This window comes from Talpa occidentalis, unplaced genomic scaffold (genome assembly GCF_014898055.3).
Source record: "Talpa occidentalis isolate TD23 unplaced genomic scaffold, MPIMG_talOcc4v2.1 talOcc4.6, whole genome shotgun sequence".
Classification (NCBI taxonomy): Eukaryota; Metazoa; Chordata; class Mammalia; order Eulipotyphla; family Talpidae; genus Talpa; species Talpa occidentalis.
Window position 1 is genome coordinate 121,014,184 of NW_023604972.1, and position 15,365 is coordinate 121,029,548.

A 15,365-nucleotide genomic window follows, 5' to 3' on the forward strand; every position below is an offset into this window, starting at 1 on the left:
CAGAGAGAATTACTGAGCAAAAAGGAACTGGTGAGGGCTGATAAATCTAGGAGTCAGATCCTCTATATGTTAGTGTATTCTGATGAAGGGTTAGTCATGTCCTTTAACAAAATATTCTGAATTACTGAGCCAGGGCTAAATGGAGAATAATATACATGTCAATTGTAGAAAACAATGGAGAGTAAGAAAGAAGAAAAACTTATTTTAAAAATAACTGAAGGGAACAGCCTATTTTGTTTAGTTAAAACTTGTTTTACTAACGAGATGCATTCCCCTAAATGAACATTTAAAATGCACTTTCTCTATTACGATATCTTACTAGAAATCCTTTTATAAAGTAAACAAAAAAATCAGTTTCTATACCTCCAATACTTTTATGAATGTTTCAATGATTCTTCATATAAGTGAACTCACAGATAACTGAACTTGACTATAATCTTAGCCAAAGTTAGTTTCATACACTCTTTTTTAAATAAAATGAACTAAAACAACTGTAGCTCATTCGTAAAATAAAAACAGTAGTGTAACTAAATAGCAAGACAAAACAGACACAAAGGGATTCAAATGAATTTCATGCATGCTAAGGAGTTTAAATAAAGATTATGCAATAGTATTCATAATCTTATGTCTTTTGTTCACAATGTACAAAGTTGAAATCAGAGCTACTGGCTCAATTCCTAGAATATCTACCTGTTCACTACCCTTCACAGAATATAATGATTATGATATAACGGGTATCATTCAAGATAGACATAAAAATGCTTGATGAGGTTCAAAAGGCCAGGAGCTTACCCACCATTTCTTCCCTGTCATCTTCAGAAGCAACTAAACACTAACAAATCTAGAAAACACAAATCTTCACATATTATGGAAGAAATACATCTCACAAAACAAATATTTGAAGTCATTTAGGACAAAGAATATTCTTCTGTAAGTCTAATGGAAAAACTTTAAAGTGGCTTCACTAGCACAGAGAGACAGGGAGCAGTTCCATATCCTTCTATTTAGGAAACATTATTTTGTATGCTAGCTCCCATGTCCCTAAGTGTGCATGAGATATGAAACAGATCATAACCTAGAACAGTCCTCCAATTTAGCTAACTTATCACCCCAACTGTGACTATTTAAGTGAGCATTGACAAGCAGGATGGGAAGAGGTCCATCAGGTCAGGATTACCTGTGGAGACCAGTAAAAACAAAGACCACAGGTGTGAAGACAGGGTCTACCCAGTCCTACTGAATCCACCTCCGAATTACAGAGCTTGAAAACACATATGTTTTAATTATATCAGAGATAACCCTTATGTTCTGGTTAAGAATGCTGGGCTAAAAGTTTTTAAAAATATTTTTCCATTAATTTCTGTAATGCTTGCTGAAATATTTAATTACTCAAGTATGTGAATTTGGCTACTTTCCTACTAAGTAGAATGTCTCTCTGAAAAGTCACAATGCTCTGCAAGTTTCCGAGCAAAAAAATAATCAAATTGTGTTCAGGAATCCCCAGAAGGAGTCTTGCATGCTGTGATGGTTTATTTTCCCTCATTCCGGGAATGAGTACTACTATTTGCAATGTGAATCATGCTACAAATAGTTCAATCTTGCAGCAGGGAGGAAACGAGATTGAAATAGAAGATCCTGGAGGCAAAGGAGACAAGCTACATGGCTATAGCAAAAGTTGCACTCTATTTCAAAATATTCAACATATGAACTGGAGGGTAAGATGGGTGCAAACATTCATCCCATAAAGAACATGCATAATAAAACCCATACTCACATTTCATAGTTCCACCACAATATTACCTACTCTGGGCCTCCCTGGTGGCACAAGGGTTAAGCACCGCACTATGAAGCTATCCGTAGCCTCTGCAGCACGAGTTCGATTCCCAGCCAGCCAGGGAGCAGCCCACATGGCACAGCAGACCTCTCCTGACTCGCCTTGTTGCTCCCCTCAGCAGTGTACTTCGGTCAATCTGCCTGTTCCGTTCCCCGCTCTCTCTCTGGTGAATCCTCTCACCCTCCCGCACATCTGGCCTGTACCCCTGCTCTTGTATAAATTTAAAAAAAAAATTATTTATGCATACAAGAGCTGGGGTACAGGCCAGAGGTATGTGGGGGGGGGGGTGAGAGAATTCACCAGAGACAGAGTGGGGAACAGAACAGGCAGACTGACGAAATACACTGCTGAGGGGAGCAGCGGGCAAGACAGGAGAGGGCTGCCCGCCATGTGGATTGCTCCGAGGCCGGCGGGGATCGAACCGGCACTGCAGAGGCTGCAGACAGCTTCACAGCACTGCGCTCAACCACCTGCACCACCAGGGAGGCCCAATAAATAAATATTTTTTTAAAAAAATATTACCTACTGTGTGAACTACCCAAAACAATCAAGCACATCTTTGTCATGTCCATACCATATTGTGACCTAGATGTGTGCTTTTGTTGCTGCTGTTATTGTTGTATTGTTTTTGATTATCTGTGTATGCTTGGAAAAAAAAGATTGGATAGGGGTTCTATATATGCTAAAGAGATAAAACTTAATCATTTACATTGCTCAAATCTATGCTGTTACTGGTTTTTAACAATTTCTCATCATAATTATAGATTTATCCATTTCTCCTTGTAACTCTGGCTATTTTTGTTTTGAATGTGTTGTTTTAAATGCACTGAATCTAAAGATTGACAATTCACCTGGAAAATAATTTTTGCTTTTTATCATTTTGCTAATTACAATTATGACGAAGATTACTTTGTCTCACATTAATTTTATTATAATAATAATAATCAGTTTTGCCTTTTCATTAGCATTTTCCTGCTATATTCTCTTCTATTCATTTTTCTTTCAGTCTTTTTATGTTATTGCACTGCAGTTATGTCAGTCATAAGCAGAATATAACTGAATTTTTAATCCAATCTGAGAATTTTTGTCTTTTAAGTTGCAAGTTTAATCCATTCACAACTATTTGAATAACATTTGTATAATGGTATTATATTTAATTTTTTAATTACAACTGAAATACTTACTTCCTCCCCTTCTGAATCACTGTCATCATCATCATCTTCTTCAGCGTCTTCATGAAGAGGTGGAGGTAAAGAACTGAGGATGTCTTCCTCCATATGACTAACTGATTCTTCCACCATTTTAGGAGGTACAGGAGGACCAATTAACTCATCAGATGAAGAATCAGAACTATCGTCACTTTCACTACTGCTTGTGTCCCTGAAAATAAAGAAATAGAAACTCTTTTGTCTCTGCTGCAACAAAGAACATAAATTAGTTTGCATTTCTCAGGAAATTCTACCTCTCCTCTTAACAAATGAGTAGTTGAAATGCTTTTAAATTTGTGATTCAAACATTAAATGTGTAACTCAAATATTATTTCATCACAAAAAAGTAATAATCTTCTTTTATCTACGTATCTTATCAAAACATACATTAAAGGCAGATTAAAGGTCACAGCAATTATACATTATAGGTCTATTAGATCATCCTCACTCATAAAGAGCCAGTAGAACCACTGGAATGTGAAAGAAAAACAATAAACACTACATCCGTAAGAATAAAGACCACTGAGATAGCCAATGCCACTGTTCACTACATTTGAATCCAATCACTATTTGCCATAGGTGCAAATAAGATCTGTCATGTAAAGAAGCTAATATTACTCCAAATATGTTTTATTCTCTGATAGATTAGCACCAAGAAATTTCTTGGTGCTAATACAGGTTTGTTGAGTTGATAAATGTTAAATGTCATATTCCTGAATCCTAACAATACCTTATTCCAAGAAGTATCACATTGATCCTTGGCTATTTTCTACCCAAAACACCTAAACACTATCACCAACTCTCTTTTACGTCTTTATCAAACACCTCCAGGCATTCTGAAAGCCGCCATCATTCACCAGCCCTCTAGCTCCTACCCTACTTCATAAGGCTTAGAATTACATTCCTAATTGTATCAATTAAACTATAAATATTTTATATAAATTGATGTGTCACTACTTTCTAATAAAGTGTCTCTAGTATGTACATTCCACAAAAGCAATCATTTCTCTCTGTTGTGTTTACTATAGTATTTCTACTCCCTAAATGATGCCTGGGAATTTTATCACAGGAATGGGAGTTTTATTTTTATTTTCCTCTAGATTCAATATTGAAAGGAATATAGGCATATCTCATTGATTGCATCTCACAAGTAACTGCATTTTTTACAAGACCCTCTACCAGCAAAAAGATCACAAATTGCTGACGATTCACATGATGGTTAACATATTTTGTCAATAAAGTACTATTTAATTAAGGCATGAACACTGTATTTTTAAACACATTACCCATGCACACTTAACAGACTACAATATAATGCAGACATAACTTAAATAAGCACTAGAAACCAAAAGCTTTATGTGATTCACTTTGTTGCAACATTTACCTTACTGCAGTGGTCCAGAACCAAAACTGCAACATCTCCAAGGTGTGCCTGCACATTCTCACAACCTTATCCTTAGACAAAGGTAGAAACCAGGAAACACCCATAGAATTTCTCTGTTTGAGCAATGGTCTAGCTACGCTGCCCAAGCCCCACAAGTATTGCTAATTGTCCAGGTTAGTGTGGTTCAGCACGCCAGTCTTTCCACTTGCAGTTCTCCCGCTCAAACCCATTGTCACGGCTTCTTTCTCATTACTCAGGTCTCTTCAAATATCACCTCCTCAAAGAGGCCAACTGTACCTCCCTTTTGAAATTTCAAATATACTCCCATCAGTCATATCTTCATTACCTTACATTGATTATCTTTATTACATGTTTTGCTAAATTATCTCATTTGATAAGTTATTTGGTCATTTATAATGTTATCCATATTACTAATCCCTTCACAACATGAGCTCAGAGACACCATATAACTTGCTAATTGCTAGGTCCACATTGCCTAAAGCCGTATGTAACCTAGCGGAGATGTTCAACAAATAATAATTGAATAGGGCCTCCCTGGTGGTGCAAGGAGTTAAGACGCAACATATGAGGCTATCCACGGCCTCTGAAGCACGAGTTTGATCCCCAGTCAACCAGGGAGCTGCCCACATGGTGCAGCAGACCTCTCCTGTCTCACCCGCTGCTCTCCTCAGCAGTGTATTTCAGTCAATCTGCCTGTTCTGCTCCCTACTCTGTCTCTGGTGAATCCTCTCTACCCCACTCCCCACACCTCTGGCCTGTACCCCAGTTCTTGTATGCATAAATAAATAAACCTTGGGAAAAAAATAATAATTGAATAACTGATTGTATCTGTATTAAAGTAGTAACATACTTAAATTGGTCCCCCCTTGTGACTAAATTGCCTATCCCAACTATATTAGTGTTAAAAGTCACACTTTCTTAACACAAAATTATTCAGGACACAGAGTAAACTGAAATGTTAATCCTTAGCATGCATGCCTTAACTGGGTAACTAGTTCAGAAGGAAGCTTTGAAATGAGAACTAAATGGATCCATGCTGATTTCATGGCTGATTATGTAAGGCTAATACCCATTGACATGAAATCAGATGGAATGCATCAGCTTCCATGCAGTTTCTAACTCTATTTCTGTCATTTTGTGTGTAATATACACAAACAAAAAAAAAAATCCTTAATATAGTTTCAATATTCTGAAAAATAAAGCCAATGAAATTACATCCAAAAATGCCCCTGACAGAAAACAGAACACATTTCATGTTTAAAAGATGCCTTATCCAATGTAGTGCCAAACCTGAACAAGAGCCTGAGAAATGATATGTATTAGATAAAAAAATCGTTAAGAGGCAAGTCTTAGGTTTTTCTCAGTTATATACAGTTTCAATTTAGGAAGGAAATTCATAAGCAAAAACCATTATTTTTTGGTTTTAATTTCTTAAAAGAAAATACAAACAAAAGACACTAAACAATCCAATTTTAAAAAAAGGAGGTAGAAAAAAACAGAGAAGAAAGTGCAAATCTATATGATGCACAAGAGTTAAAGGGGAGTGTGTAGGAAATCAACAGATAAAATATAATTGAAAAATCAACCGTCAATGAACAATCCAAAATGGTAATTAAGAAAGCAAGATGCTAAAAAAGCATTTGGAATAATAAAATACTTAGGAGTAAATTTAACCTAGAAAGACTTGTGTGCTGAAAATTACAAAACAGGTAAGAAAAGAATTAAAGACTTTACTGGTGTTCTTAGTAATTAGATTCTATATATTAAAGTTCACTTTGAAGTAATTTTAATGACTGCTTTCTCCTATAACTCAAGACACTTTACAAAATGCCCCTCCATATATACTTACAAATTATTTATTTCGTTAAGGACCCTACCAAAAATAGGTCCTCAAGAATGCAGTAGTTCAGGAAAAGGGACCAAAGCTGTAAATGCCAAAATAAACATGACAAAGGTTGAAACTTGTCAACCTCTTTTCAACTTTACTTATGCTCTGGAGTCAAAAGGCACAGGTTTTATTTTTATTTTCTTTTTTTTTAAAAGATTTATTTATTTTTTATACAAGAACCGGGGTACAGGCCAGATGTACGTGCCACTGGAGGGTGAGAGGATTCACCAGAGACAGAGTTGGGAATAGAACAGCCAGACTGAAGTAATACACTGCTGAGGGGAGCAGCAGGCCAGACAGAAGAGGTCTGCTCGCCATGTGGAATTCTCGCCAGCCAGCCAGGATCCACCCCGAGCTGTAGAGGCTGCGGAAAGCTTCACCTCAACCACCTGAAAAGGCACCAGTTTTAACACAACATCTAAAATACTTTCGAAAAATTCACTTGATTCACAATGGGACACAGGATTTTTTTTCATGGTCTTAGTGAGACACAAATGCCAAAAATGGGAGAAACTATGTGAGCTTTTAATATCTGGTTCTGTCTAACTTGTGTTATGAATGCCTAGAAAATGAAGTTTAATAGAATCCTTTTGAGAAAGTCCAGTACCTGGAAGATGATTTTGAGGAATCTCTCATCACATTTGAGCCTGAAGACGTTGGTTCAGTGTCTTCATTTTGCCTTCTTAATTCTTTCTCTCTGTTCATTTCTTCCTCTTTTTCTCTTGCTTCTGAAAAGATTAAAAAATATTTCCAACAGTCAGACTTTAAAGTTCACTGAAAATAAACATAGCATTACTAGTAACAGCAAATATCATCAACCTAAGTGCCCAACCCTGGAAAACAATTGAATTACTATATATCAACATATCAATTTAACATTCTACCCACTAAAAACAGTGATGGGAAACTTATAAATCTGGAATAATATTACCAGATATACTAAGTAAAGTTAGCATATGAATAGAATATGAACCACAATGCTGCTATGTAAAAAGATATGGGAGGTGACAAGTAGAAAGGAAAGCATTCAAAGATATGATTTTGTGCTAATTTCACCTTTTTAACATCCCAAAAAAGGATCTTTTTAAATCATGGCTCACTATGGCATTATGCAGAATTGTTTTCATACATGTAAACCTGAAAACTTTTGTTATAACATTAAACCACAGTCTAATCAGTACATCCATCAGTGTTTCAACTTTCTCCAGATATTTCTAAAATCTTCACTGATTTCAAGTCTTGAGGTCTAATTACACGTGGAAAAGCTTGGGGCCTCCCTAGTGGCACAAGGGGTTAAGTCTCAGGACCATCAGCAGCCACTCCGCAGGGAGCTGACCCACATGGCACAGCAGACCTCTCCTGTCTCACTCACTGCTCCTTTTAGCAGTGTATTTCAATAGATCTGCCTGTTCTGCTCCTCACTCTGTCTCTGGTGAACCCTCTCACCCCTTACACCTCTGGCCTACAACCCAGCTGTTGTATGCATAAAAAAAGATAAATCTTCCAAAAAAAAAAAAAAAAACAGATGGAAAAGCTTGGAGACCCCTTTTTTTCCCCCTGTAAAAATTTAGTCTTCAGCAACTTGACAACTTTCTTCAAATTGTTGAATAATAGAGCAGCATCCCACTTTTTAATGTTTTTAATCCTAAATTTAGCACTTTATCCATTTCTCAGTTTCTCACATTGAATTTCTGGTTAGAGACTTCCTAACAAAATCATTTGAAACTTTCAATTACATAAGGTTTCTAGAATTGTTTACCTTGATAAGTTGGTTACTTTTAATCTTTCTCCTCTGATAATTTCACTCTACAATTGGGGCACAGGAAGGAAAGGAATTATTTAAATAGTGTGCTTGTCAACTGCCACCATCCTCAATAACCTGAGATAATCTTCAACAATTTTTCCTTTAATGATGAAAAATAATACACCCAAACTTAATCAGTATGAAAAGGGCATTTATTAATAGGAATGTTGTACTCTTTAGGGTCTTTTGTTGCTAAGAAATAAAGGATTGGGGACAAGGATGTAAGTAGCACAAGCAATAAGGAACCAGTTTTTTCATTTCAAATATGGAAGATAAAACTCCAAGAAGATGTAGGGTAAATGCTATAGATCTAGCTGATGTTGATTTTCTCTTCCATGCTCTCCACTAGGCTGATGCTGGAGGAAGTTGAAAAAGAAAAAGGGTAAAATCCAAATTTAAGAGTGGCTGGCTTAACCATTGCTTGCTCTGTTTCATCCTGCTTCTCCAATCAATCCCTCCACAGCCCCCAAGACAGGGTTAGCGGGAGGTACACAGGGAATGGCGACACAGTTCTACTTGGACTCTTGGCTTAGGTCCTAGTGGCAGTTCTGACCTTCTAATTTGGAACACCAAGGCTCAAATTATTAGTCATCTACCCAAGAAACACTTCCCCCTTGCTAAGAAAACCACTATTTTCTCCTCCTAAGGCAGCATTGTGCTTCAGGAGATGCTGGGTCCCTCCCTGCTCAGAGGGAGCTTGTTTTCAGGTCAACCATATGCTCTGGTTCTTGCCAAAGTCAACGATAATGTCCAAGACTGGCAGAAGACTGGTGGAAGTACATTTGAAAAAGGTTTTCTAACTCCTTTTTATATTTTTAAAAAGATACACAAAACAGTCTCCTTTCAGTGGTAATCAACATATAACAAAATTTCATAGGCAATTTGCAGTCAGGAGCACAGTCAGTTTAGGGCAAGCCAACACCCTAATGCTGGCAAAGCAAAAAGGGGGGAAAACTTAAATCCTTCATGTAAGGTTTTAAGATGGAAGAACCACATTCCAGAGCCCTGGTCATGTGCTATACTATATTTTTCATATTTGAGCCACTTTTTTTTAACAGATTTTCCATGACTTCTTTGCAAGTAGCCAAAAGCCTCTTAGGACCAGCCTTAACTTGACAATAATAACAGCAGGTATTATTTTAAGCACTTCCTATAAATTAACTCCTTTAATCTTTTTTTTAAAAGATTTATTATTTATTTATGCATACAAGAGCTGGGTACAGGCCTGAGGTGTAAGAGAGTGAGGGGATTCACTAGAGAGTGTGGGGAGCAGAACAGGCAGACTGACTGAAATACACTGCTGAGGGGAGCAGCGGGCAAGACAGGAGAGGTCTGCTGCACCATTCGGGTTGCTCTCTGGCCGGCTGGGAATTGAACTCGTGCTGCAGAGGCTGCGGATTGCTTCACAGTGCGGTGCGTAACCCCTTGCGCCACCAGGGAGGCCCAACTCCTTTAATCTTCATAAAAATCTCCATAGAAATCTTTTTCAGTTTTTATTGAGGTATAATGACAAATGAAATTGTATCTTACAATTTTACTTTATTTTAAAGTGTATAACAAAATGATTTGATATAATACATTATGAAAGGACTCTCCCCATGGTGCCACTGAACACATTTTACCACCATTTTTTTTTAAGATAGATTTATTTTATCTATCTATCCATCTATTTACCCAAGAGCTGGGGTACAGGCCAGAGGCATGGGAGGGTGAGAGGATTCACCAGAGACAGAGCGAGGAGCAGAACAGGCAGACTGACCAAAAGCACTGCTGAGGGGAGCAGTGGGTGAGACAGGAGAGGTCTGCCATGCCATGTGGGTATTTCCCTGGCCGGTCGGGAATTGAACCAGTGATGCAGAGGCTGCGGACAGCTTCATAGCTCAACCCCCTGTGCCACCGGGGAGGCCCACCACTCCCATTTTTTTGGATGAGAACATTTAATTCTACTCTTAGCACATTTTAATTATACAAGGTGAAGAAGGCACTGTTATTCTCACTATACAGTTGAGGAATTTAAGGTATAGAGCAGTTAAGTAACAGGGCTATTCTGTTCCAAAGCAGTAAAGTAGACTCCCTGACTGGATCTTTCATTGATGTGACCAGATTTTCTAAAGACCTTGAAATTATCCGACAAGCACTACCTCCCCATATGTTGGTGAGTCTGGTGATCTCTCCAAAAGGCTATAAAGTACTGCCCTTTGTTGCTTGCTTGTCACCAGACTATCTAGAACTGTGACCCATCCCCATGTGACCAGAGCTCCTCACCAGTGGTTACATACTTCCAAGTACTGCTGAATCCTAGTGAAGCATCTAATTTTTCGATTTAAAAACTTTTACACTAGCAAGGATTTTCTATTCAACAAGTAAACTTGCTGCTTCATTAAAGAGGGGGAAAAGCAAAAACATTGTAGGGAAAAACTGATTTTTTCCTCATTATTGGCTAAGGATAAAAACCAGAAGAAAAAAAGAAGTCAATAACTGTAGCAAGCTGACAAAGAGGTTTGTTTCATGCATTTTTTTTTTAAGTGTGGAATCAAGCACCATATAAACACTGTAGAAATGCTTCTATCTTCCCGTAACAAAAATGAATTAACCTATTCCCTAACACCTCCCTTATTTGCTATCTTTCCACTTCCAAATAGCTACCAATTTTGGGTAACTGTAAAAGTGTTATCTGCACATGATTTTTGTCCAGCTTAACAGCAAACTATCTAAAACTACTATGTCCCATCTGTACTGATTCACACAGATTGCAGATTCAAATTAATATAATTTGGCACCGGGAAATCTCAATCATTTTAGCAACCACTTAACTAGGAAAAAGTGAAAGTTAAGATGAACAAATATTAAAGAAATTACATTTTTAGAAATATACACTAGAAAAAATGTTATTTAATCATATTTTTTACCCATGTGACTTAAATCTTGCTAAATGATTCATTTGTTAAACTGATGTACAACAGTTCATTGGTCTACCAATTTCATGAAAATTTAATTTCAAATGTTTAATGCTAGAATACTAGTAAATTAAAAATTAGAACACTAACTACGTTAGTTACGTTTTCTCCATTAAATATGCAGGGATATACTATGTATCAAGTTCTGTATTAGGCATTTAAGTATAAAAATAGCCAGGTTCTTATCTTCAGATATGAACAATATTAAAAATGATTGCATAATATTTTTTAAAGTGTTATAGAAACAAAGGCAAGAAACATTATGTACAGAGAGGTTTTGAAATAAACCTAGTAGAGGTAAAAAAGTGAGGCCTTAAAGGAGAAGGTAGGATTAACTAGTAAAAATATTTAAGGTAAAAAAAAAAAAAATAGCTCTTCTAATATCTAAAATCTCTGGAATAATTTTTCTTTTCAAGATGACTAAATCATCCATTGAAATTATATTCAAATTCTATCTTAATCATTTTTTCAAAGGAGCTTTGTCCAGTCCAATGTCAGAGAAGGTTCATAACCTCCAGGTTTATGGTATGCTCAAAGTAAGCATTTGAATAGAAGGATTTTTCTTTCTCATTTATCTCCACACAGTACAACATTTCTAAAAAAGAGTCTATGTCTTTCATATGTTCTAGATATACCTAAAGCTTTCAGGAACAAATTTTTTTTTTTTTTATAATTACTCCCCAAGATAGATACTCTTTTTTTGTTTGTTTATTTATTTATATATTTATACAAGCACTGGGTACAGTCAGAAGCGAGGGAGGGTGAGAGAATTCACCAGAGCCAGAGTGGGGAGCAGAGCAGACAGAAGGATGGAAGTACACTGCTGAGGGGAGCAGCGGGCAGCAGGAGAGGTCTGCGCGCCATGTGGGACCCTCCTCCAGTGGCCGGGGAGCAGCTGGGGATCGAACTGGCGCTGCAGAGGCTGCGGGCAGCTTCGCAACCCCGCGCTCAACCGCTGCGCCACCGGGGAAGCCTGTATTTACTTTTTTTTAAGTTTTAATTTATTTTTAACTGAGGTAACAGTGGAGCCTTCTCATGGGGTATTTATTTCTTTTAACATTGATACAAAACGCTTTGATCAGGGATTGTTCACATATTTTTTTATAGTCCCTTGTACCATGCCTTGCAAGATTCGTTCTCATACAAATAAATACATCAACATCTCTGTATATTTGAGGAGATTTAATTGAATTTAGAACTGTGAGCTTGGGATTTGTGGTTGGAGGACTTAGGTTTGAGGGGTTGGTACCACATTGAAGTAGATGAGTAACATTGAATGGATTTTCAAATTTCTGATCCTTCATTTCTTCATCTGTTAGGTGGAAATGGTAAGGTCTCCCTTACAAGTTTCTTGAAGAGATTAAAATGTTGGGCATAAGAACTATAAACAGTAAACAAATATAAATATCACTTTTAATTCTTGTCATTTTTCTTACTAAAGCATATATATATTTAGCAACTAAGAGGAATTCTAGTGAAGAGGTATTAGATTTTTTTTTTTTTTAATTTTGAAAAATTACCTCAAAACTATGTTCTCCTTGTGATGTTTATGGATGAATTAAATGTGTTGAGTTTTCTTGGTTTAATGTTATATTCTTGGACTTGGACTGCTTTTTATACCCCTGATCTAAACACATGAATCTGAAGTTTGATATTTTCTTAAAGTTCAGAAACTCTGATTTGTGCATTATGTATCTCATGATTGGTGTTGGAATCTTTCCCTGGGCATTAACATCAGAGTTGAAATAAGAACTTTGGTCCCTTTTACTAGCCAGTGTAATTGTGTATATGGATAGGAAGTGTTGTGGTTGCTAAATGCTTTAGTAGACAGGATGAATGACTATAAAATCTCAACATATGCATTATATAAAATGTCAGCAGATAATAGTGATAGAATTTAAAAAAAAAAAAAAATTTGTTCCTGGGCCTCCCCGGTGGCGCAGCTGTTGAGCGCTGGGTTGCGAAGCTGCCTGCAGCCTCTGCAGCGCCTGTTTGATCCCCAGCCAGGGTCCCACAAGGCCCGCAGACCTCTCCTGCTGTGCCTGCCGCTCCCCTCACCAGTGTATTTTGTCAGTCTGTCTGCTCTGCTCCCCGCTCTGGCGAATCCTCTCACCCTCCCGCGCTTCTGACTGTACCTAGTGCTTGCATAAATAAATAAATCTTTAAAATAAATAAATACAATAAAATAACGAGTCTAAGATTTGTGTAATATAAAAGAAGTGAATTCTTACAGTAGTTAAATATGTTTTATAGGTACAGGGAGTTCATACTATACTGTTGCATACGTTTAAATTTCACATAATAATTAAAGTTTTTCAATATTATAGTCTTTTCATCACAAAAAACTTATTCGTCCAAAGACCAAAAATATTTGACATCAAGCTCTCTTCTCAAATATTAAATATTACTATACAATATAGATAATTTTAAAACCAATAATGACAAGCACCAGAACAACATTCACTTAAATTTTTTCCAGGAACCCTGTCTCTGATTTCTAGTCCATTCTGCACTATCAAGTTATATCTATTCCTTTTCTCAGGTAATAATGATCTGAATCAGATCCAAGGAAAGCAGTAGAGGAGTTTGTCTCCTTTGAAGACCTAGAATTGCCACCATCTGGTATCAAATTAAAATCTGAATTAAAGCCTTCATTAAAGTCTGATACAACTCATTAATGCAGAGATTCAACAGCAGCAGGCACATTCACTTTATGTCTCATTTTTCTATACTGTCTGGGTCAACAGTCAATGGTGGACACAGCTCTGAGAGCCACCTCTCGCCCAGCCTTCCAAATACTGGTTCCGCTGTAAGCAGGAAAGAAAAAAATGAAATGAGAATCAGATAGACGTGGGAGAAGAGGTAATAAATTGCTATTCTGATTCATATAAATTAATTTAGAATGCTTTTCTGTTCATAGCACACCCTTCCAAAAGATTTTAGCACTCAGTTCTTCTTATCCTATTTAGATGCAACTTTTACTGAGTTAAAAAATAAAATGTCTTCCACCTCTATTTCCAAAGGATCTGGCACAAACGAACTTTTAACAATTCTGAAATTTGTTTTCAGTCTTATCATTGTCAACATACTTGTGTAAGGTGTATACAACATCCAAACCAATAAAAGAGCAGATAACTGAACTTCTTACCCAGTGTTTTCCGACTTCTTTCCACAGCTGTTCTTCGAGTTTGTTCAAACATTGCTTCCAAATCAAATGTGCGAGCTTTTTTCCCTAAAATAGGAATAAATAGCAGATTGTGATCTTGCAATAATAAGCTGGCCAAACTTTAGGTATTCAATAATTGTCACTTAGTCTAATTTATAGCAGCTACAAGATAACCAAAAATTTACCTCCCAGGGATTTTTTTTTTTTTTTAAGATTTATTTATTTATACAAGCACTGGGTACAGCGGGAGGGTGAGAGAATTCACTAGAGCCAGAGCAGGGAGCAGAGCAGGCAGAAGGACTGAAGTACACCGCTGAGGGGAGCAGCGGGTGGCAGGAGAGGTCTGTGCGCCATGTGCCATGTGGGACCCTCCTCCGGTGGCCGGGGAGCAACCGGGGATGGAACCGGCGCTGCAGAGGCTGCAACCCAGCGCTCAACTGCTGCGCCACTGGGGAGGCCCTCCCGGGGAATTTTTAATGACAATCTCATCACTAAGTACCAGCCAACTTTCCAATACTCCTCTAATTTATCTAGACCTTAAATCTTAAAACTATATATGGCTTGATAGGCAAAAAAAAAGAATGATCATTCCCTAATTTCTGAAACTGTGAATGTTACACTATATGGCAACAGAGAGGTAATCAAGATTATGAGGATTTTAAAATAGGGAGATTATCCAGGTTGGCCCAATCTAATCACAGAAGCCCTTACAAACAAAGATGCTGAACAGATACAGCTGGAGAATGAGAGACAACTGAACTCTGAGAAGGACCCAACATATTTTTATTTCCTTAGAAGATGAAGAGGGCAAGACAATAAATAATACAAAAATCTTAAGAAGCTAAACATTCCCATCTAATGGTCTTTAAGAAAAACGGGCCTCAGTCCTAAAACCACAAGAAAGCAAATTCTGAAACCTAATTGAGCTTTGAAGCACTACTGTATTTGTTTTCATTGCCTTTTTTTTTTTTTAATAATACCTACTTGTGTTGGCAAGAATATGGTAAAATTAGCATTTTTCTGTACTACTGATTTTGGTATAAGTTGAAACACTTTCTGAAGGGTGTTAGGAATGGTATGTATCAAGAAGTTTTAAAAGATAC

At 37.0% G+C, this 15,365-nt stretch overlaps 1 protein-coding gene across 2 annotated transcripts in view; it reads right to left on the minus strand.

Annotated features, from left to right (window-relative positions):
- Nucleotides 1-15,365, minus strand: part of WDR70 (WD repeat domain 70) — a 194,527-nt gene that overhangs the window by 177,810 nt on the left and 1,352 nt on the right. The window contains exons 3-5 of one of the 2 annotated variants that reach the window (XM_037530393.2): nucleotides 14,245-14,328; nucleotides 6,943-7,063; nucleotides 3,019-3,214 (exon numbers count right to left, since the gene is read on the minus strand). In XM_037530393.2, the coding sequence (XP_037386290.1) occupies nucleotides 3,019-3,214; nucleotides 6,943-7,063; nucleotides 14,245-14,328 (401 nt within the window). Of the gene's footprint in view, nucleotides 1-3,018; nucleotides 3,215-6,942; nucleotides 7,064-8,094; nucleotides 8,137-14,244; nucleotides 14,329-15,365 lie in introns of those variants that run through there. The other variant, XM_054688324.1, reaches the window with a different exon arrangement.